The sequence below is a fragment of the Bison bison genome, unplaced genomic scaffold (assembly GCF_000754665.1).
Source record: "Bison bison bison isolate TAMUID 2011002044 unplaced genomic scaffold, Bison_UMD1.0 scf7180017864162, whole genome shotgun sequence".
In the NCBI taxonomy this organism is placed as follows: Eukaryota; Metazoa; Chordata; class Mammalia; order Artiodactyla; family Bovidae; genus Bison; species Bison bison.
The window spans coordinates 941,426-964,391 of record NW_011494734.1 but is presented as its reverse complement, the minus strand read 5'-3'; the positions used below and the strand labels follow the sequence as shown (position 1 = coordinate 964,391).

General features: G+C 40.0%; 1 protein-coding gene across 1 annotated transcript in view; it reads left to right on the top strand.

Moving 5' to 3' along the window:
• PUS7 (pseudouridylate synthase 7 (putative)) overlaps window positions 1-14,472 on the top strand; it is a 54,011-nt gene extending 39,539 nt beyond the window's left edge. Inside the window, exons 9-17 of the mRNA XM_010841440.1 lie at window positions 1,074-1,202; window positions 1,825-1,950; window positions 5,325-5,386; window positions 6,232-6,392; window positions 7,665-7,791; window positions 8,976-9,077; window positions 11,604-11,733; window positions 12,676-12,767; window positions 13,370-14,472. Of these exons, the coding sequence (XP_010839742.1) occupies window positions 1,074-1,202; window positions 1,825-1,950; window positions 5,325-5,386; window positions 6,232-6,392; window positions 7,665-7,791; window positions 8,976-9,077; window positions 11,604-11,733; window positions 12,676-12,767; window positions 13,370-13,506 (1,066 nt within the window). The 3' untranslated portion in view covers window positions 13,507-14,472. The remainder of the gene's footprint in view (window positions 1-1,073; window positions 1,203-1,824; window positions 1,951-5,324; window positions 5,387-6,231; window positions 6,393-7,664; window positions 7,792-8,975; window positions 9,078-11,603; window positions 11,734-12,675; window positions 12,768-13,369) is intronic.
• The last annotated feature ends 8,494 nt before the right edge of the window (window positions 14,473-22,966 follow it).

Here is a 22,966-nt window from a genome sequence, read left to right as displayed (position 1 = left end):
ATTGATGCTTTTGAACTGTGGTGTTGGAGAAGACTCTTGAGAGTCCCTTGGACTGCAAGGAGATCCAACCAGTCCATTCTGAAGGAGATCAGCCCTGGGATTTCTTTGGAAGGAATGATGCTAAAGCTGAAACTCCAGTACTTTGGCCACCTCATGCAAAGAATTGACTCATTGGAAAAGACTCTGATGCTGGGAGGGACTGCGGGAAGGAGGAGAAGGGGACAACAGAGGATGAGATGGCTGGATGGCATCACCGACTGGATGGACGTGAGTCTGAGTGAACTCTGGGAGTTGGTGATGGACAGGGAGGCCTGGTGTGCTGCGATTCATGGGGTCTCGGAGAGTCAGACACGACTGAACTAAACTGACTTCTTTTTTTATGTGTATTGCTGTTAAAGAAGTTAGTGAGTTTTTCATGAAAACTTTATACCTTTTAAATAATAGCAGGAAAGTATAGATTATGGTAATAGGATTCTGACTAAATATATGTAGTCAGGTAAAGATCATATACATATATGTGATGTGTGTTTAAGAAAAAAGACTAGGAGGAAATTCAAAGTTAGATACTAACATTTTTTTTTTAGCTGATGAGACTAAGTTTTACTTTCTTCTGTATTTCTGTACTTTTTCAAGTTTTCTGTAGTGTGATTACAATATTTTTCTGACGGATGAAAATGAAAATATGATTCTTTTTTAATGCTTAGTAAGAACTTTTTTACCTGTAGGAATTGCTCTCTGCTCCCTTTCTCACCCTTCTCCCCTCACAAAAAGTAGAAAATTTCAAACAGAATTGTTCCATTATCAGTATACAAGTAACATGAGACTCTTAAGAATATAACGATGGCCCAGGTTACATCATTCCAGTAGGAACAGGTGTCCTCAGGCTGGAGGAACATTCCAGAGGCGAATGAAAGATCGGCTTACCCCACTGGCCTTGGTGCCTCTCATTTCTGTCTTCACAGCTTCTAGTCTCATTTTAAGCTGCCATTTTCTGTCCTGAACTGTCTTAGATCATTAGCCAGGCAACATGTCATGACCATCTTTCTGCTCCTTTTACATTTTGTATTTTTTAGAATAACTGCACAAAGACTTGCCCACTTGAACAAGTGCTTGATGAACTTTAAGCTGGGGAATTTCAGCTACCAGAAAAACCCTCTGAAATTGGGAGAGCTTCAAGGAAATCACTTCACAGTTGTCCTCAGGTAAAGAGCTGTGGTGGGGAGTGCAGACCAGGGAGGATCTTCTTGGGTCACCTCGAGTCTCTTCAGAATGGTTGTTAATTCCATTGAGCTGGCACCAATGGTCTTGGCGGCCCAGGAGGGCGAGGTGGGCTCCGATGGAGCTGGGAGAGCAAACAGCCACCCCTCTACTCATTCAGCGCCACCTTTGGAATGAGGCCGTCTCCTTGAAATGCAAAAGACAGCTTACGCTTCCACCTACCTAGAATAGGCAGATTCATAGCACAAAAAAGTAGAATAAAGGTTACCTGGGGTGTAAGGTAGGGAGATGAGTTACTGTTCGGTAACTGGAGTTTCAATTTGAGAAGATGAAACAGTTCAGGAAGTATATAGTGGTCGAGGCTGCACAACACTGGAAATGTACTTAATGCTACCATATTGCATACTTAGCAATGGCTAAAATGGTAAAGTTTGTGTTGTGTACACTTCACAGTTTTTAAAAAGACAAAGTCCTTGGGAGGTAGAGAGAAAGCTTCACGGAACAAGCGAAAAGCACAGGAGCCAATCCATGTCACTTATGATTTGCATCCCTGAGTGTGTTTGCCTGTACATTTTTTTCTCTGGGTCATTTGGCCCCCCCACCCAGAAATATAACAGGAACTGACAACCAAGTGGAACAAGCCATGAACTCTCTCAAGGAGATTGGGTTTATCAACTACTATGGAATGCAAAGGTTCGGAACCACAGCTGTCCCCACATATCAAGTTGGAAGGTTTGTATTTAATTTCTTAACTTTTGTCTGAAAGAACTCAGTCACTAAAAAAAAAAAAGAAGCAGGATTTTTTTTTTAATCAGTGGTGTTTTTAGTTATTTCTAGATTTCCTGGAAAACTTGGCCAAACGAATCCTTTTAGATGACCAACTGAGCCACAGCCTCCTTCTAAGTTTTGTTCTGTTTTATGATAGTTCCTGTACAAGGTGAAAAAGTAAGTCAGGGTTCAGAGAACTTTAACCTGATGAGTCAGTTTTCCTCTCCCACCTAATAGCCCATCCAGGGATTCTGTTTTCTTTCACACAGATAAATCTTGGCTCAGTAAGTGACCCAGCAGTAGCGGTTGGGTAACTCAGCCCCAGAGTAGCCTGAAGGAGATGTGTAGTTTATGGTCTCTGTTAACAGGTGCTCCCTAATTTCTTAAACTGGTACCTGCGCTTCCCTCACCCTTTAAAGAAAGTGGTGTAGGATGCAGTTAGCACAGAAAATTTATTTTAAGAACTCTCTCATCAGCTTTGTGAATTTAATAGGAAACCCCTCTAGGTGAGCTGGGGTGGAAATCCCATCAGTAAAGACTCGGTTTATAAGCTTGCTTACACTGTCCTGCTGTCCGGCACATGCTGTGTTACCTAAATGATTATTCACATGGCAGTTAGGATTGGGAAGCTTGAGTTGGAAGTGATCTGAGAGATTATTTAGTTCATGTTCTTCCTGGCACTTCAAATTCTTTGCTTTAGCAAAGGTGAAATTCGGGAGGCAGCTCGAGCTCACTGGTTTGTCAGTGCAGTCCTGAGAGGAGAGGGGTCTTCTCAGCTTCAGTCCATGATTTCAGCAGCTGACTCTATGCAGTTGTGTTTGTTCACGCATCCTTAAGAGCACAAAATGAAAATATCATGTAGTATTTCCTCTGCCTCTCTGAGGCTGTGTTGTGAGGGTAAGAGCTCAGGCAAAAGGGGGAAATTCTTTGGCAGTCCAGTGGTTAGAACTCTGTGCTTCACTGCCAAGGGCCCCAGGTTCAATCCCTGGTTAGGGAACTAAGATCCCACACTCCACATGGAGTGGCAAAAAAAAAAAATAAAACAAAAACCACTCATATGATTCAATAACAACAAAAAAACCTAATTTAAAAATGGGCAAAGAACTTGACTGTTCCCCAAAGAAGATACACAGGCGACTAATAAACACCTGAAAAGATGTTCAGTACCACTAATTATTAGGGAAATGTACATCAAAACCACAGTAGGATATGACTTTGTACCCATTAGCATGGCTGTTATTTAAAAAAAGAACAAAAAGGAAAAGAAAATAAGTGTTGGGTGTGGAGAAATTGCAGCCGTTGCACACTGCAGATGAAAATATAAAATGGAACCGCCATTGTAGAAATATGGACAGTCCCCAAAAATTAAAACACAGAGCTTCTACTGTATGATTCTGCAGTTCCATTTCTGGATGTATACCCAAAAGAAATAAAAACACTCAACAGATATTTATACACCTATGTTGAGAAGAGCATTGTTCACAATAGCCAAATGGTAGAAGCAGCCAACTAGATGTCCATTAACAGATGAACCGATAAACAGAATGTCCATAGATGCAGTGGGATGCAGCCTTAAAAAGGAAGGCAGTTTGACACATGCTACAGCACGAATAAACCTGAAGGCTTTTATGCTAAGCGAAATAAGCCAGTCACAAAAGGACAAACACTATGTAATTCCTCTTATCTGCGATTCCTAGAGTAGTCAAGTCATAGACAAAGTAGAATGGTGGTTGCCAGGAGCTGTGGGGAGGGGAAAGAAGGAGTTCCTGTCTACTGAATCCTGAATTGGTCATGGAAGATTGAAGAGCCCTGGAGGAAGATGGTCCTGATGGTTATACGACAGTGTGGCTGGACTTAATGCCCCAGAACTGTCCACTTAAAAATAGTTCAAATGATAAATTTTATGCCACATATACTTTACACGGTTTATAAAACAAAGTGAAAAAAGGAAAGATACTAGTAATGTAAGAAGTCTCGTAGTTAAGCAGCTTTACATTATACCAAGTGTTGGCACACTTTTTCTGTAGAGGGTCAGGTCATAAATAGTTAACTTTGTGGGCCGCAGAGTGTGTCCGGCAGCGCCTCAGCACTGTTGTTACAGGGTGAAAGCAACCGGAGACAGCACATATGTTAATGAGCACGGCTGGTTTTCCGTAGAACTGTTTACAAGATCAAGTGGCCAGCCAGAGAACAAAGGTTTTTGCACACAGAAGTTTTTTTTTCATGGTATTTGGTGCATTACCACCTAGTCCTGAATTAGCACTGTGCTCTTTTTGCAAATATTACTGAAGGCCTAGGCCAGCTGAATAATGTTTTACTCAGGAGGGTGTTTAAAGACTGTTGCAGCATGGTTTGTTCCAGGACTTCAAGAATGGCCAGCGGTGGGATGTCTTTTAGAATAATTCCTTGCACTAGTAGGTTAAAAATCAACTAACTAGTTAGTAGATTAGTTAACTACTAGTTAGTTAACTAGTAGGTTAAATATGTGATCTCATTAGTGTATACAGTAGCATTTTACATAAAACACAAATATCTCATATAGATTAATTTAAATGTGAAAAATAAAAACCCTAGTTTAGAAAAACAGAAAAATTAATAGGAGGGATTTCTGTTTTCTGGTGGTAGGGAAGGGCTTTCTGACTCCAAGTCCAGAAATCTTAATGAGGAAAAAGTGTTCAGATATGATACACGAAATATATCCTTTGTGTGGCAAAAGATAGTATAATAAAAGTAAAAGGAAAAATAGCGTACACGTAAAGATCAAGCAGGTCTTGAAATCTATACTCTGAAGTGTTAACAGTGTTTGTTTTTTACAGGTTAGATACCAGGTAACCTCCTTTCTTCTGTACTGTTTAATTTTATAGAAACATGTATAACTTATAATCAGCAAAAGTAAAGATACTTCCATTTTGGTGAAAATTATAATGCAGAAAGATAAATTGTATTTATTCTCTTTACCTAGGCAAGAATTTTTTAATAGAATGGAGAAATTTTTTGAAAGTTTCAAATAAATATTGGCATGTAAAGACTGATTTATATAGATAATACCATGTAAACAGCTTAAAGCATGACCTGGTAGTATTTTAAAAATGAGATATATTAAAAATGTATAGCATTTTAAAAATGAGATGATAGTAAATGATATAAATGTTATATTCTTAATTTTCTTCTCTTTTTAGTTCTTTTGACATTTACTTGTATTATATCAATATTAGTTTTTCTGCTTTTAAGTTTAATAAAATATATAAAGTTAACATGATTTGTTCACTCTACAAATTTGGGCAGATAAAACTCATCTTAATACAAAATTAAGTAAAATAAATGCTGTTTAATTTTAGAGCTATACTGCAAAATTCCTGGGCTGAAGTCATGGATTTAATATTGAAACCCCGTTCTGGAGGTGAGAATAAAAATAATCTTAAGGAAAAAAAAAAAGGAATATATGACTTGATATTCATGAAATTGCTTTGAATAAAAGTATAGGTACAAATTACCATCATTATTTCAAAATTTTTGCATCTTTATTTTTGTACAAGTCTTATGTATATATTAAAGACTTATAATTTATCTTTTATTTTCAGCTCTTTAGCTCAAGCTCATCTAATTTATTAACTCATAAATGAATACATTCATTTCTTTGTGCACTACAAAATCTCTGAACATACAGGAATCCAAACAGATTTCACTGGTGGTTAATTTGTTATAAAAACATAGTGTAATATAATGTAAAAACTTGGAGACAGCAGACTGAGAATTTTTGTTTGAAGAGTTCATTAGAAATTCTAATGTCATACTGTATTGAAAAAGGATTTAAGTATCATGTTATAAATCACCAAAATAATTATGTCCACTGTGGATGATTATTCATTTGCACATTAAAAAGAGATAAGGTGGTCTAATTGTATGGAAAGTAACCCATTACATTCAACAATACAGTAGAAAAAGAGAGGGAAGGAAGAAAGGGCTGCTTAGGTTTTGTCTGATGTTGAGCCGGCTTGGCAGTCCTCAGTGGTTGGCTTTAAGTCCTGAGATGGTAGCATGAAAGCCATCTAGTTCTGTAAGCTCTCTGCCTTTCCTGTCTTTTCATTTCTGATTATTGCTCTCAGGTGAGCAGAAGCTCTTCCGAGTACCTCTGTCCCAAATAGCAGTTCCTAATTTTGTCTTCTCTGGGAAATGTTTTAAGTTATGAAAGTCTGTCTTTTGGATAAACTGTTTAATCACAGCTTTTTTTCTCCCCCACTCCAGCTGAAAAGGGGTACTTGGTTAAATGCAGGGAAGAATGGGCGAAGACCAAAGACCCAGCCGCTGCCCTCCGAAAACTACCTGTCAAAAGGTGTGTGGAAGGGCAGCTTCTCCGAGGACTTTCAAAATACGGAATGAAGAATATAGTCTCTGCATTTGGCATAGTGAGTGCAATTTGTGAAGTCAGGCCCTGACTCAAGGTCGCTTAATGCTTTGAAATTTTTATCTTTAAATTTTACTAAATTTCGAAAGAACAGAAGGTAAATAAGGCTCCCTTGGTGATCTCTGAGAGCGGTGCTACCTGAGTGATCCCTGTTTAGACCCTGGATGGTGACCGGGGAGGGCGACAGGTGCAGACAGTGGAGCGGTGATGATTAACACGGAGGGCTTGAAAAAAGCATCTGCGTGGGAAATAGTAGCTATGAGGAAGTTTGATTTAAATGAAGTATTAATATGAAGTATTAATGTCTTGGTATTTGAGAAATCAGAACCCATCATAGGGGTCATTTCTTGGTCACTCTCCAGCATCAGAATGTAACCTGCCTCAGTGAGAGGGTTACATAGTAAGTGGTCTAATTGACTACATTTTAGTGTGGTTTCTCTGGGTGCCATTTTGGTGAGTATAGCCTATATTTGTGTTTGGATACCATAATCCCAATAGACTAAAAGTTTAACTTTTAACTGTTAAGTCTTGCTTGTTGTTCCCTAGATGTACCCCCCAAAAATCAGGATTCCTGTTCGAGGAAATTAGTGGTCAATCAGTCATATAGGCTTTTGCCTTCTGTACAGTTAGAAAACACTTAGCTCTATGATTGATGTGTAAGTTCCTTGAGTTTGAAGTCTGTGTCTTTAATTTAGTGCAGGGGTCCCCAGCCCCTGGGCCACGCACTGACACCCGTCCGTGGCCTGTTAGGAGCCAGGCTGCACAGCAGGAGGTGAGCAGTGAGTGAGTGAGAGATGCTTCATTTGTATTTACAGCCACCCCCCATCTCTGGCATTGTTGCCTGAGCTCCACCTCCTGTCAGATCCATGATGGCTTAGTAAGCATAATGCACTTGGATCATCCCACCCCTCCCCACCCTCTGTGTCCGTGGAAAAATTGTCTTTCACCAAACCAGTCGCTGGTGCCAAAAAAGTTGGGAACCGCTGATGCAGAGTATGAATTCCAAAGCACTTGTTTTCTTCACATTCACGTCTGCACTGTGTGGGTACGAAACGGGAGCTGCTGCTGACTGTGAATACCTTGCAGCCTGAGGGGTTCCGCCTCTGAAATTGGTATCAGTCACTGTTTCTGTAAGCTCTTAAAAAAATGGGAGATGGAAGTTAGGAGTTTCTTATAGAAGTGCGCCACTTAACAAATGGGATGTCTTGGCAAGTACAGTTCTTCAGTATTCAGAATTTTTTTTTCTCTTGCTTGTTTTTTTTCCTCCCCTCAGATACCAAGAAACAATCGCTTAATGTACATTCACAGCTATCAGAGCTACGTGTGGAACAACATGGTGAGCAAGAGGATTGACGAGTACGGGCTGAAGCCTGTGCCCGGCGACCTTGTTCTTAAAGGAGGTAAAAGGCAGATACCATCCTTACTCAGCCCACCTTGGGGTCAGTTGTTTGACACTAGTGCTGAACATCCAGCCTGGCTTCTGGTTAAGATAGAGAGCTTGTGTCTGGTAAGCTTGAGATGAAAGGACAGTATAAGCTCAGACTGACTGGTTTGGATCTGTTATCTTTAAAGAAAAATGCTTCTGAGTTGAAAATATGCACCTTAGTCTCCATTGTCTTAACTAGGATAAGATTTGGAATAAGTGTTGCCTAAAATCCCTTTCCAGATCCTAACCTGGGTCTGTCAAATACTTCTCTACACCTCTGAATGTACTTCAGCCTCCCTGCTGTTCTAGGTCAGCCTTGAAGAGTTTCTTTTAGTCAACACAAGACTGGAGCTCCCTTTGCTTGGGGGCTGTGATGTGCATACTCACTGCCTGACGTGTTCATAAAATGTGCAGACAGCCCCATCTGCTACGACCCGTACTGTGTGCCAGGCCTTCTAAGTAAGCCCTTTACTTTAAAGCTCACAGGATTACTGTGAAGTATGCTGTTTTTCAGACGAGGTTCAGTCACTCACCCTAAGGTTCCACAGCTGGTTTTAAAAAAAAGAGAAATCGAACTAAGTCTGTCCATTTCCAAAGTCCATGTTCTCCTGGTGTAGTCTGCCCTGAAACTGTCTGGGGACAGAGCCTGCTCATCTGTAGGTGTGCCCAGTAAATCCGCTAGAGCTTATAATTTGTACAGAAATTTTAATTAATCTTTTCCTGATTTAATTTTTCCTTATCCAGTATTGGTCACATCTGGTGGGTTTTAATGTCCCCTGTGCCACCACATTTCATCCTCTAAATACTGACTGGGTTGTCTTTTTTCCCATAGTTATTCTTCTAGCAAAATGCACTCATTTGTGATAGCTTTCAAGATTGTGTTTTGTAGTATTATTTGAGGAAAAAGCTAAAAGGATTCCTAAAACATGAAGTTGCAGCTGAGAAATAGTTTAAGTTTTCTGCTTTTTCTAAATCCATATCTGTTTCTTAAATAGATAAATAGAAAAGACAGAAAGCATATATTCCAAATTAATTTCTTTAAGCCACTGAACCTGTATCAGCTTGCATTTCTTATTGCTTAGATGTATGTAATTTTAGCAGATTGGGCTCATGAAAATCCTGCCCATATTCTTAATTTATTCATTGATGTATTTTCAGCCACAGCCACCTTTATTGAGGAAGATGATGTTAATAATTACTCCATCCATGATGTGGTAATGCCTTTGCCTGGTTTTGATGTTATCTACCCCAAGCATAAAAGTAAGTTCCCTGTGTGGGGAAAATAGTTAAAGTCTAACATATTTAAGCCACTGGCACCCAAGAGTACAGAGAGAGGAAAAGAAAATCAGTATTAATTTCCATCAGACTTGAAAAAAAATGTTTAGATTTCAAATATATGTAAGCCATGTTTACTTGTAAAAGTCTCCCTCGTATGGATGCATTCAGATGGATGATTTAAATCAAGAAACCAGATCGTGGAGATTGTGGTGGTAGTGATAGTGTTGGTATTATTATTGTTGTTGCTGTTACTGTTGGCACTGTTATTTAAATTTCTGAAATTTGCTAACTCTTACTAATGATGGAAGAATTTGGAAAGCGTCACTGAGGAAGTGATTGAATAATTCTACTTTGTGGTGGTTTAGTTGCTAAGTAGTATCTAACTCTTTACAACCCCATGGACTGTAGCTCGCCAGGCTCCTCCGTCCATGGGATTCTCCAGGCAAGAATACTGGAGTGGGTTGCCATTTCCTTCTCCCAGGGATCCTCCCGACCCAGGAATCAAACCTGGGTCTCCTGCATTGCAGGCAGATTCTTTATGGACTGAGTTGCTAGGGAAGCCCCAATTCTACTTTAACATTGCTTTTTTAAAAGCTTTTTTTTTTTTTAACCATATAAGTAATATCTGTTCATTGGACTCAGAAGTTTATAAACTGGAAACTTAGAAATTTCCAGAAGCTTAGAAAGTTTATCAACTAGAAATTCCCTACCCTTATTTCCCATGGCCCAGAGGCTGTTGAAAATTACTTTTGTACCTTCATGGATGCCATTGTTGGAGGGTGGCGGGGGGAGGATGGTTGTTCAAGGATTCAGAACTTGAAAAAAAGGAAGCAGCCCTGAGTGTGGGACCAGCTTGGTGAAACTGACCCTGAAAGTTTACTCTTCGCCCGGGCTGGTCTGTAGGAGGTGTTTTCCTGTTAAAAATCTTTTCTCTTGAGAGGGCAGAATTAGTTTACTTATTGATGTTATATTCCTTGAAGTTACAGAATGCTTAGGATTAGCACCCTTCTTTTATAAGGTAAATACTTAGGAAAGAGTTGAGTGGTTATCCTCCATTTACATGTTGACTTAATCACATTGCTGTGTGAAATTGGCCTCATGGAGGGAGAAGGATTAGAGAAGAGCGGGAGAATGAGGAAGGGAGGTGCATGCCTGAGGAGCGTGGCTTACCTGTGCTGTATGGATGGTGGGAGTGGCCCGGTGGGGAACCCAGGAGCTGGAGAAGGCAGGCACTGAGGTGCTCAGAGCCACATTTGCCCTCTTTCCAAGAGAGAAAAAGAATACATTCTTTTCTTCTTTCTGGTACCTCTTGAGGTCAGAAACGTTGGGTTAGGCAGTATCACTTACTCAGCACAGCCTCTGACAGAGCCTCTAGTGGAGACTTTGTGGCCAGGGCAGGGGCTCACAGACTGGCTGGGTGGTGGTCCAGGCATGTGGATTCATGACATAGGCTGTTGATGTCAGCGGCGCTCAATCAGAGATCCCAGCTGTCCTCATAAGTGGGTTGTGAGGTCTTTCCTTGACCTTGGTCTACCTGACATTTTTTTTACAAATGACTTGAATAAGAAATCTGATTAGCATGTTTGCAAGTAGTATTACCCAAAACAGTTAATTATATGAAAAGTAAGTATTAAAAAGGTATTTAAAGTACCACAGAGGGCATTTAATACAATTAAATGTAAATTCTCACATTTATGTTCAAAGATCAAATGTATAGATGGAAAAGGCTACTTTGGTGGTAGTGTTCATAGAAGCTATCCAGTGTTACATACAACATAAGCCTGTTACCCAAGGCAGATTAGGACTCTGTGGGGACTACAGAACATTTGGGGGAACATGTTGGTCTAGAGAAGAAATGGCTTAAAGTCCCAGTACTTAATGAACACATGTGGAAGGGAGCAATTAATCTATGTCCAAAAGCAGACAACAGAAGTCACACAAAGAGTATTTCAGCTTGGCAAAGGAAGATCTTTCCAACAATTGCATGCTTCACGAGGTAATAGCTCCCTGTGGATGGCAACGTGCAAGCAAAGGCTGGGTGCCCGTCTCTCTGTGGTGTTATAAAAAAAGATTCTACATCAGGTTCGAGGGTGAGCCAGATGGTGTTCCCAGGTCTCTTATTTTTATACATTTATTTATAACTACCTTCTTCTGGAAAGAGTTTGAGGCTCTGCATATAATCTCTTCCAACTCTTAGAACATGTAAGTTGCAGTTGAGTAATTTCTGATGAAATGGTCGTTTGTGCCTGGCTTGGGAACCTTATACCCAGATACTGTGTCTGGTGGGAGAGAGAATCTGCAAGTTGGAAACAGACCTAAAGTGGACACACCTAGTACCAGTTAGTAAGGCAGTAAATTGGAATTCCAGAGAACAGGTTGGATTATAAGTTGATGTGACTAATTTGTTAAGGTGATCTAACTGAATTTTTGTTACCTTCTTTGTAGTCAAGCTCAAGATAGCTTGCTGACATGCTGCATTCCACATAACTTTTTTGTGTTTTTTATTAGTTAGTGAAGCCTACAGGGAAATGCTCACAGCAGACAGTCTTGATATTGACAACATGAGACACAAAATTAGAGATTATTCCTTATCAGGGGCCTACCGAAAGATCATTATTCGTCCTCAGAATGTCAGCTGGTGAGTAATAGTCTTGAATGAAATAGAACTGAATTACTGTGAGATTTTAAGCTTTTGCATCACGTAAATATTTTTCAGTGCTTACAGCCTGGTATATGAGTGTTATTGTTGTTATTAAATAGTATTCTCATAACTACTACTATTCAGTATTTTTAAAGTTATCAGGAGATAAATGAATTCAAATATAGTGCAAGTGGCTAAGTTTACATCTTATTGACGTTGGTAAATTATTGAAGAGATGTGCCTAGAATGAACTTTTTCCGTTTCTAAAGAGACTTGATATTTTCTAGTTCTTACTCAGAATTAGCTTTGAGTTCCACACTCTTATAATTGTTTCAATATCATGTTTCTAAAGAGAAAAAGACATTTGTATGAACCCATTTTAAAATACCTTAATACTTAGTATTATGTAAAGCTGTATTTGATAATTAAAAACTTAAAGCCTGGACCAGTTGCCCACTGTCAGGAAACTCTGTCATTTCCTTCTCTCTGTCTCCTCTTCTCCCTCTGCCTCCTCCCTCCTGTTCTCTGGATTGCGGGAAGAGGTTGGCAGAGTTGTCCTTGCTCTTGCCCACTCTGGAGAGCAGTTTCTCAAAATGACACAGTGTTGTTAGTGGTAATAACCACTCTAGAAAAAATGTAAACGCTGTGATTAATTCAGTTGCATCTCTGCCAAGTGAAGTTTACTACATACCAAACACATACAACAGAATTTCCATCCTAGGGGAAACATCTCTCGTTTTTCACATAGATTGCCATCATCTTTCACTTTGCTGTGTAGTATTTGTATGTAAAATCTAGCCTTATTCTGTTACTGAATAGTCTCACCTAGAATTATCCACACTGGGCCTCTGTGTTTTTCTTAAGCAAATGGTGATGAGCAACCTAGTACCTGTTATAGAAATTCACATTCACACTTTTCTTCCTTTATATGTTCTGAAGGGAAGTTGTTGCGTATGATGATCCTAAAATTCCACTCTTCAACACAGATGTGGACAACCTGGAAGGTAGACCACCACCAGTGTTTGCTTCTGGTAAGTTTACTTGGCCATCAGTTCTATGTCAACTTGGAGGTGTTTTCTCATACAGAAACATATTTTTAAAAAACTTACCATCACTGACCACCTCCCAACCCACTCTGTGATTTCTATTTTGTGTTTTGTCATTTTAGTTTTAAGATTATAGCTGGAGATCAATGATTAAAGCAGTGTTTTGCACTGAAAATGAATGAACATTATAGAAGGTTATAATGTCATGTGATTGAATATCCTTCCCCTCACCACAGAGAGTTAACAAAGATGAGTGAAAATCTAGCAAGAGAGTCTAAGACATTGTCTGCCTTCTCACCATCAAATTTTTGTTGCCTTTTCTTTGTCCAGTTTCGCCGTGTGGTGAAAACATTGTACATGGGTTTCCTCGTCTGTCACCCACCCTTTTTAGGAAGGGTCCAGGTAGAATTACTGTAGAGAGTCAGCTGGATCCTTTACTCACAGATCCCTTTCTTCCATGCTCCTTCTCTGGGAAGCAGGCTGGGGAAAGGACCATAGTTCTTTCTGTATGGAGATTACGTGACTCATACCAGGCTGTCTGCAGCTGCCTTACTTTTCTGTCTGTTGTCTCCTTTCTTGCCTGGCAGAAGGCAAATACAGAGCTCTGAAGATGGATTTTTCTCTCCCTCCTTCTACCTACGCGACCATGGCCATTCGCGAAGTGCTTAAAATGGATACCAGCATCAAGAACCAGACCCAGCTGAATACCACCTGGCTCCGCTGAGGCCTGTGTCCCTGTATTAGAAAATGCAGACTTGTGTTTGCTGGCTTCCTGTTCATTTTCCTCTGAGTGTAGGCCCCTGTGTGGATTTGGGATCTTTGTAGTAAAAGACTATTTGTATTTTTCCAAGTTTTTATTAGCTTAATTTGCAGTATTTGTACATATATAGAAATCGTGAGGATCCTCACTCTAGTTCAGAGAATATAAATTGGTTAGAATATATTTCAGGTGCTTAAATCATAGCAAAATGTCAGCTTTTATTGGCTTTATAATCATTTTAAAGAAATTTGGTTTAAGGTAGCAGTTTTACATTTTGCTACATTCTTGAAGGGCAATAGGAATTTTTAATGCATCTCTGAATGTATACGTAACAATGCATTTTAAGAGAAAATGCAATGAAACAAATATTGACTATGGATAATAATTAGTGACACCCCTCCCCTCAAAAAAAGCCTATAAATATAAATAACAGTACTTACGCTCATATTAATGGTGGTAAAACATCCACAGGTTTATAAACACAAAAGTGATTATTATTATCCATGAACCAGGTTCAACTAAGTGTATATAGACTTTCCGGTTGCAATAGCTTTTGCATTTATTATCATTGCCTTGCAGGAGAGTTGCATCAATAGGGCTTTTTTTCTTTATGTAAACATGTGCAGCTATTTTCAGTTAAGGTCTACTTTTTACTCGAGGTGCCTTTTATGTTAACTCTTCCCTCTGGACTGACATTTGCCCAAAAATAAATGATAGAGAAGAAAACTTTTGCAAACTTAACAAGGGCTCCTCCTATCAGCAGCTTCCCTTTGTTACCCATGGCGGAGGTCTTTCCAGTTCTGGCCATGCATCAAACTGTGCTCTGGTACGAAAGCATAAATATGCCTTTCCAAGGGTGTGTGACATTATGGTATCAATTTTTATTTTCTATCATTTCTAGAACCAAATATAATAAATCTTTTTAAAAACTCTGTCCTACTGGTAATATTAATAAATGACATAAAAACCTAAAACTGAATGCAAATGAGAATCTTGGCCCTGCCAAAGGCAAAGAACCAGGTAAACAAGGGCTCCTCAGAAACGGTGCGTCATGACCGAGTGTTGGGTAATGACAGCATGTGGAATTGTAGGGCTGGCAGACCCTGTGAAACTGGAGGCAAGGTGATTCTTACAGTAGCATGACTCACTTGCCTTCCAGCGTGCTTTCTTGATGGAAGAGACAGGGATGGAGAAAAGCTGTCCTGCCAGGAGCATCACACCAGCGGAGTGTGGATGTTGTTCATCCTCTCTCTGGCAGTGGAAACAAGGTGGAAAACTGTTTCTGTAGCACTGGCATTTTAATGATGTCCTTCACATTGTAGAGGTTAAAAAGGTTAGAACTCTCCTGGTAAATTAGCCTTTCAGCTGGCTAGTTTCTAAAGAATCTTTTGCCTCACAAGGACCATAAGTGTTAAATGTATATTGGACTGTTTGTACTTTCCAGTGCTAGCAAGTTATTCTTCATCAAACTGATTAGTGAGAGTGTTTATTATGGGAACCAAGGTCCGTCTAGTCAAGGCTATGGTTTTTCCTGTGGTCATGTATAGATGTGAGAGTTGGACTGTGAAGAAGGCTGAGCGCCAAAGAATTGATGCTTTTGAACTGTGGTGCTGGAAAAGACTCTTGAGAGTCCCTTGGACTGCAGGGAGATCCAACCAGTCCATTCTGAAGGAGATCAGCCCTGGGATTTCTTTGGAAGGAATGATGCTAAAGCTGAAACTCCAGTACTTTGGCCACCTCATGCGAAGAGTTGACTCATTGGAAAAGACTCTGATGCTGGGAGGGATTGGGGGCAGGAGGAGAAGGGGACGACAGAGGATGAGATGGCTGGATGGCATCACTGACTCGATGGACGTGAGTCTGAGTGAACTCCGGGAGTTGGTGATGGACAGGGAGGCCTGGCGTGCTGCAATTCATGGGGTCACAAAGAGTCGGACACGACTGAGCGACTGATCTGATCTGATCTGAACTCTACATATTGCAAGTACATTCAGTACTTCTGCATTTATAAATTCACATTACCCCCCAGAAAAGAAGTGAGGCTAAACTTACGGTTTCTTCATTTTTGAAATATGTATGGCTCTTTGTGACAAGTTAAGTCTCCTGGCTGCATAAGCCGATTACCAGTTTGTATATGTCTCCTCTTAAACACCAGTGGGAAATAATGGTTCACAGCAGACTCTCAGAGCCATTTTGAGACTCGGGGACAATTAATCCTAGGGACTTGGTTGACTGGGAGAAGTCATTGCCTTAGCATTTTGTTCTTAACACTTGGAGGCGAGTGACAGGATTCCTGAGGCAGATTAATGAAGCCTGGCAGCAACTTCATCCTTAACATAAAAGTATCTTTGGAAAAAAAAAAAAAATCTTTGTTTCCTAAATTTTTACCTGAAAGTAATAATAAATGATGAATATTTCTTATTATAATGTGAAAGCAGTCTATTTACTAATAGAAAAGTAAGCTCAGTAATTGTAGTCTGACCAACTGTTTTGTTCATGGTTTTATGTAGTAGATAATAACTAGACAGCTATGACACTAATAAAAATTGTTTTTTTCCTGGTTGATTCTTGAATCAACTGAAAAATTGGTAGCAGCTGCAACAGCCCATCCATACTTAAAAGTCTACCAGTTGTTCCAAGCTGTACAGACTAGCACAAACTGGTATGTATTTGCCCTGAGATGCATTTTGTGGCCAGTTCTGAACTAAAAAATAAGGGTATGGGTGTGGGTACATAATACAAAATAGAATATATGCAAATGCTACACTAACTTTTTATCTGTGCTAATGTGTGTACATGTGGTATTTTGAGACATAAAAGCAGTCTAGGAGCATTGTACTCTATGGTTAGCATGGGTGAAAATATAATTGAAGAACCTCAAAGCCATGGATGGCCAGGTTTTGCCCTTCATAAATTGAAGAGCGTACTTGCAAAACAAAGGATAATTGAAAGGTTTTTCTTTATTCAGTGAAATCTGCTTTCCTATTTTACGGGGCTACATTCCTGTAGGATAAAACTTCTGTTTTGAATGGCAAACTCCGTGGAAAGTCAAGGAAAAAGTATGGACGTTGTCTCCAGGGGAAAGAAAAGGGTAAAGCGTGTGTACACTCAATGCACACACACACATGTGCCAACTTTGCATACACTTTTCTGCACTTCAGTGTAATATTCAGCTAAGACCCCCGACTCTGAATAAGTGCTTTCCAGACCTTAATGTGCATAGGAATCACCTGGTCTTGTTACAGTGCCCGATATTTCAGCAAGTCCAGGTAGATTCGCGTTTCTAACAAAGCTCCAGAGGTGCTTACGCTACTGGTCTGCACACCACATTTGGGGAAGCAAGACCTGTGTGCTGGGCAGTACGGCAGCCACTTGCCACGTGTGGTTAATTTAAATTTAACTGAAAATAAAACGTAAAATTGAGTTTCCCAGTCACACTAGGCACAGTTCAAGAGCCCCATAGCCATATGTATGGCTAGTAAGACAGCACTGCTCTGGATAACAAATCTGCCCCTCAAGATACACGGGAGGTACAACACCCAGTGATGCTAATGATGAAAGGCAAATGCTCAGGTAAATACATTCCCCAGGTGCAAGTGGGGCTACGTGCTGTTAGATCCAGGGCTTACACTGATGGCTTAACCAGAAAAAAGTCTTAACTGCTGTCATTAAAAACTTTCCTTCTTGGCTGGCACACATTATAGCTTCTTATGAAAGCAGCAGCTACAGAAAGCAAGAAGGGTTGAAGGGTTCATATGATCTGTTGTCTTGAGGAGTACTTGATGACTGTTACAGCTTTTTCACCCATACTGAAGACTCCTGCCAAGTGACCAGTATATAAAAGAGGTGGCAACAGAGAGCTGTAATGGGAGAAGTTATTCAGAGCCCTGTTCTCTGATACATACTTACCATCCCCAGAAAAGCTCTAAATGTTTTTCTAGGGCAACTCTACCCAATAGAAATACCGTGTGAGCTGCATGTGTAATTTAGAATGTTCTAATAATCACATTGGTTCTGTTTCAAAATACCGTGTACATTTTACACTTAACAACACATCTCAGTTTGGATTAGCCACATTTCAGTATTCAATAGCCACTTGTGGCCAATGGCTACCATATTAGACAATAAGGTTTTGAAAGATCACTTCTTTATTGCATGACATTGGTATAGTGGTAAATTTGTCTTGAGTACTCAGGTTTAACTTGTAAAACTGGGAATATGTAAGTTTGGAGTAAGACTGGTTAAATGTGATTTTGAAATGCTTAATAGATGATTACATTTTATGGTGATTGGGAGTAAATATTTTTACTATGGGAGCACATAACAAACATGACTGTTAATAGATGTGAAATATTTCAGGATGCTTGAAATTTTCCTTAAGCAGTTCTGATGACATAGTGTAATTTTCTCTCCTCTGAATAATGCAGAGCTAATCCCTAGTGCAACTTCTTTTTAGATTTTAGATTCCAAATATATGGAATGTGAATTGAGCTTTCAGGGACGAGAGTGAGGATTTTGTGACTGGTTAGCATATAAAGCGTGGGAACTCAGGTTGTTTGTACAGACGTGGTAAGGTGATTGAAGCAGGGCTGAAGTTTTTGCCTTGTTTTTGCTTATAGCTTTTGTTGGGATATATTTCATATATTGTACAGTTCACTTATTTAAAGTATATAATTCAGGGGTTTTTAGTATATTCACAGTTGTGCAGCCATCCCCACAATCAATTTTACAATACTTCTATCACCCCAAAAAAGAAACCCCATACCCATCAGCAGTCATTTTCTATGCCCCGCCCCTGGCAGCCACCATCCTGGCAAGAACTACTTTCAGTCTCTATAGATTTGTCTGTTCTGGTCATTTGTATAAATGAAATTATACAATATGTGATCTTTTGTAGCTGATTTCTTTCACTTACCTTGTGTATTCAAGTTTCATGCATGGTGTAGTAAATATCAGCACTTCATTCCACTTTGTTACTGTCATTCAGTCGCTAAGTCGTGTCTGACTTTTTGCAACCCCATGGACTGTGGCACACCAGCCTTTCCTGTCCTTCACCATCTCCCAGAGTTTGCACAAACTCATGTCCACTGAGTCGATGATGCCATCCAGCCATCTCGTCCTCTCTCCCCTTCTCCTCCTTTTGCTTTCAATCTTTCCCAACATTAGGGTGTTTTCCAATAAATCGACTCTTCAGATGACTAAAGTATTGGAACTTCATCGTCAGTCCCTCCAATGAATATTCAGGGTTGATTTCCTTTAGGATTGACTGGTTTGATCTCCCTGCTGTCCAAGGGACTCTAAAGAGTCATCTCCAGTACCAAAATTTGAAAGCATCAATTTTTTGGCTCTCAGCCTTCTTTGTGGTCCAACTCTCACATCTGTACCTGACTGCTGGAAAAACCATAGCTTTGACTATATGGATCTTTGTTGGCAAAGTGATGTCTCTGCTTTTTAATACATTGTCTATGTTTGTCATAGCTTTTCTTCCAAGGAGGAAGTGTCTTCCGTGGCTGCAGTCACCATCTACAGTGATTTTGGAGTCCAAGAAAATAAAATCTCCCACTGTTTTCACTTTGGGACTGGATGCCATGATCTTAGTTTTTTGGATGTTGAGAGCTTTAAGCCAGCTTTTTCACTCTCCTTTTTCACCTTTGTCAAGAGGCTCTTTATTTCCTGTTTGCTTTCCGCCATTAGAGTGGGTATCATCTGTATATTTGAGGTTGTTGATATTTCTGCCAGCAGTCTTGATTCTGGCTTGTTATTTATCTAGCCCAGCATTTTGCATGATGTACTCTGCATGTAAATTAAATAAGCAGGTTGACAATATACAGCCTTGACATACTTCTTTCCCAATTTTGAACCAGTCTGTTGTTCAATGTCTGGTTCTAATTGTTGATTCTTGACCTGCACACAGGTTTCTCAGGAGGCAGGTAAGATGGTCTGGTATTCCCATCTCTAAGAATTTTCCACAGTTTGTTGTGATCCACAGAGTCAGAGGCTTTAGTGCAGTCAATGAAGCAGAAGTAGATGTTTTTCAGGAATTCTCTTTCTTTTTCTGTGATCCAATGATGTTGGAAATTTGATCTCTGGTTCCTCTGCCTTTTCTAAATCCAGCTTGAATATCTGGAAGTTCTCGGTTCACATACTATTGAAGCCTAGCTTGAAGGATTTTGAACATTACTTGCTAGCATGTGAAATAAGTGCAATTGTGCAGTAGTTTGAACATTCTTTGGCATTGCCCTTCTTTGGGACTGGAATGAAAGCTGACTTTTTCCAGTTCTGTGGCCACTTCTGAGTTTTCCAACATTGCTGGCATATTGCGTGCAGCACTATAGTATCATCTTCTAGGATTTTAAATAGCTCACCTGGAATTCCATCACTCCCACTAGCTTTGTTCATAGTAATATTTCTAAGGCCCATTTGATTTCACACTCTAGGATGTCTGGCTCTAAGTGAGTGACCATACCATCATGGTTATCCAGGTCATTGAGACCTTTTTTGTATAGTTCTTCCTGTGTATTCTTTCCACTTCTTAATATCTTACACTTCTGTTGAGTCTTTGCCATTTCTGTCCTTTACTATTTCTTTGCATGAAATGTTCTCGGTACCTCCAGTTTTCTTGAAGAGATCTCTATTCTTTCCCTTTCTATTGTTTGCCTCTGTTTCTTTGCATTGTTCACTTAAGGCTTTCTTTCTTATCTCTCCTTGCTATTCTCTGGAACTCTGCATTCAGTTGGGTATATCTTTGCCTTTTACTTTTCTTTCCACAGCTATTTATAAGGCCTCCTCAGACAACCATTTTGCCTTGTTGAATTTTTTGTTTCCTTTGGGATGTTTTTGGTCACCATCCCATTGTTGCATTGTTGCAAACTTCCATCCATAGTTCTTCAGGCAATCTGTCTACCAGATCTAATCCCTTGAACCTATTCATCACTTCAACTGTATAATCATAAGGGATTTGATTTAGGTCATAACTGAATGGCCTAATGGTTTTCCCTACTTCCTTCAATTTAAGCCTGAGTTTTGCAATACGGTGCTCATGATCTGAGCCACAGTGAGCTCCAGGTCTTGTTTTTGCTGACTGTATAGCATTTCTCAATCTTCGGCTGCAAAGAATATAATCAATCTGATTTTGACATTGACCATCTGGTGATGTCCTTGTGTAGAGTCTTCTCTTGTGTTGTTGGAAGAGGGTGTTTGCTATGACCTTGGCAAAACTGTTAGCCTTTGCCCTGCTTCGTTTTGTACTCCAAGACCAAACTTGCCTGTTACTCCAGGTATCTCTTCCTACTTTTGCATTCCAGTCCCTTTTGATGAAAAGGACATCTTTTGGTATTAGCTCTAGAAGGTCTGTAGGTCTTCACAGAACCTTTCAACTTCAACTTCTTCCACATCAGTAGTTGGGAAATAGATTTGTATTATTGTAATGGTAAATGGTTTGCCTTGAAAACAACTGAGATATTTCTGTTGTTTTTGAGATTGCACCCAGTTACTGCATTTGGACTCTTGTTGACTGAGGGCTACTCCATTTCTTCTAATGACTTCTTGCCCACAGTAATAGATATAATGGTCATCTCAATTAAATTTGCCCATTCCCATTCATTTTAGTTCACTGATTCCTAAAATGTCGATATTCACTCTTGCCATTTCCTGCTTGACCATGTCCAGTTTACTTTGATTCGTGGACCTAACATTCCAGGTTCCTATGCAGTATTTATTGCTCTTTACAGCATCGGACTTTACTTTAACCATCAGACACATCCACAACTGAGTGTCACTTCTCCTTTGATTCAGCCTCTTCATACTTTCTGGAACTATTTCTCCACACTTCCCCAGTAGCATATTGGACACCTGCCAACCTGTGAAGCTCATCTTCGGTTGTGATATCTTTCTGTCTTTTCATACTGTTCATGGGGTTCTTGAGGCAAGAATACTGAAGTGGTTTGACATTCCCTTCTCTAGTGGACCATGTTTTGTCAAAGCTCTCTACCATGACCCGTCTGTCTTGGGTGGTGCTACATGGCATTACTCATAACTTCATTGAGTTATGCAAGCCCCTTCACCAAGACAAGGCTGTGATCCATCATTCCTTTCTGTTGCCACATAATACTCCATGTGTGAATGTGCCACATTTTGTTTATCCATTCATCAATTGATGGATTTCTGCGTTGTTTCCATCTTTTAGCTGACATGAATAATGCTACTATAAACAGTTTTGTTCAAGTTTCTGTTATGATGTATGTTATTATTTCTTATGAATATATAGCTAGGAGTTGAATTGCCAGGTCATATAGGAGCTCTGTGTTTAATCTTTTGATAAATTGCCATACTGTTTTCCAAAACATCATTTTACACTCTCACCAGGAGTGTAAGAAGATTCTAGTTCTCCACATCCTCAGCAACACTTTTATCTGATTATGGCCACCCTAGTGGTTATGAAGTTATATCTCATTGTGGTTTTGATTTGCATTTCCCTCATGACTAATTCTGGAGAAGGCAATGGCACCCCACTCCAGTACTCCTGCCTGGAGAATCGAAGTGACTTAGCAGCATGACTAATTCGGAGAAGGCAATGGCAACCCACTCCAGTACTCTTGCCTGGAAAATCCCATGGACGGAGGAGCCTGGTAGGCTGCAGTCCATGGGGTCGCTAAGAGTTGTGCACGACTGAGCGACTTCACTTTCACTTTTCACTTTCATGCACTGGAGAGGGAATTGGCAACCCACTCCAGTATTCTTGCCTGGTGAATCCCAGGGACAGAGGAGCCTAGTGGGCTGCCGTCTGTGGGGTCGCACGGAGTCAGACACGACTGAAGCGACTTAGCAGCAGTAGCAGCAGCATGACTAATTGGGCTTCCCAGGTGGCGCAGTGGAAAAGAATCCACCTGCCATTGCAGGAGATGCAAGAGACATGGGTTCAATCCCTGGGTTGGGAAGATCCCCTGGAGAAGGGAAGCCTATCCACTCCAGTTCTTGCCTGGAGAATTCCATGGACAGTGGAGCCTGGCAGGCTACAGTCCCAAGGGGTGGCAGAGAGTTGAACAGAAATAGTTTTCAACATAGAAGATCTGATTTTAACCAAGACAAAATATTTCACTCTCAAAAACCTTAGTCTAGAAGACACAGTTACTTCATTTGACAAGGAAGCCATCATCCACTGACTTAACCCTTTGGAAAGATGATATTGCCTTAGTTGATTCTAATACTCTGTCTAATGATGTGGAGCTAAAGCCTGTCTTGTTTCTTTTCCTGGGCCATCTTGGCTTTTTAGAGCCAGGCCCTTGTGCTTTAGTGAGGAAGAAGTAATGATGTGAGTAAGTCCAAAAAGTAAAAACTCAAACTTAGACATTGCTTACTTTAAATATAACATAGCTTACTGATACCTCTAATTCTATAAAGAAAATGTATGCATTATTTGTACCCC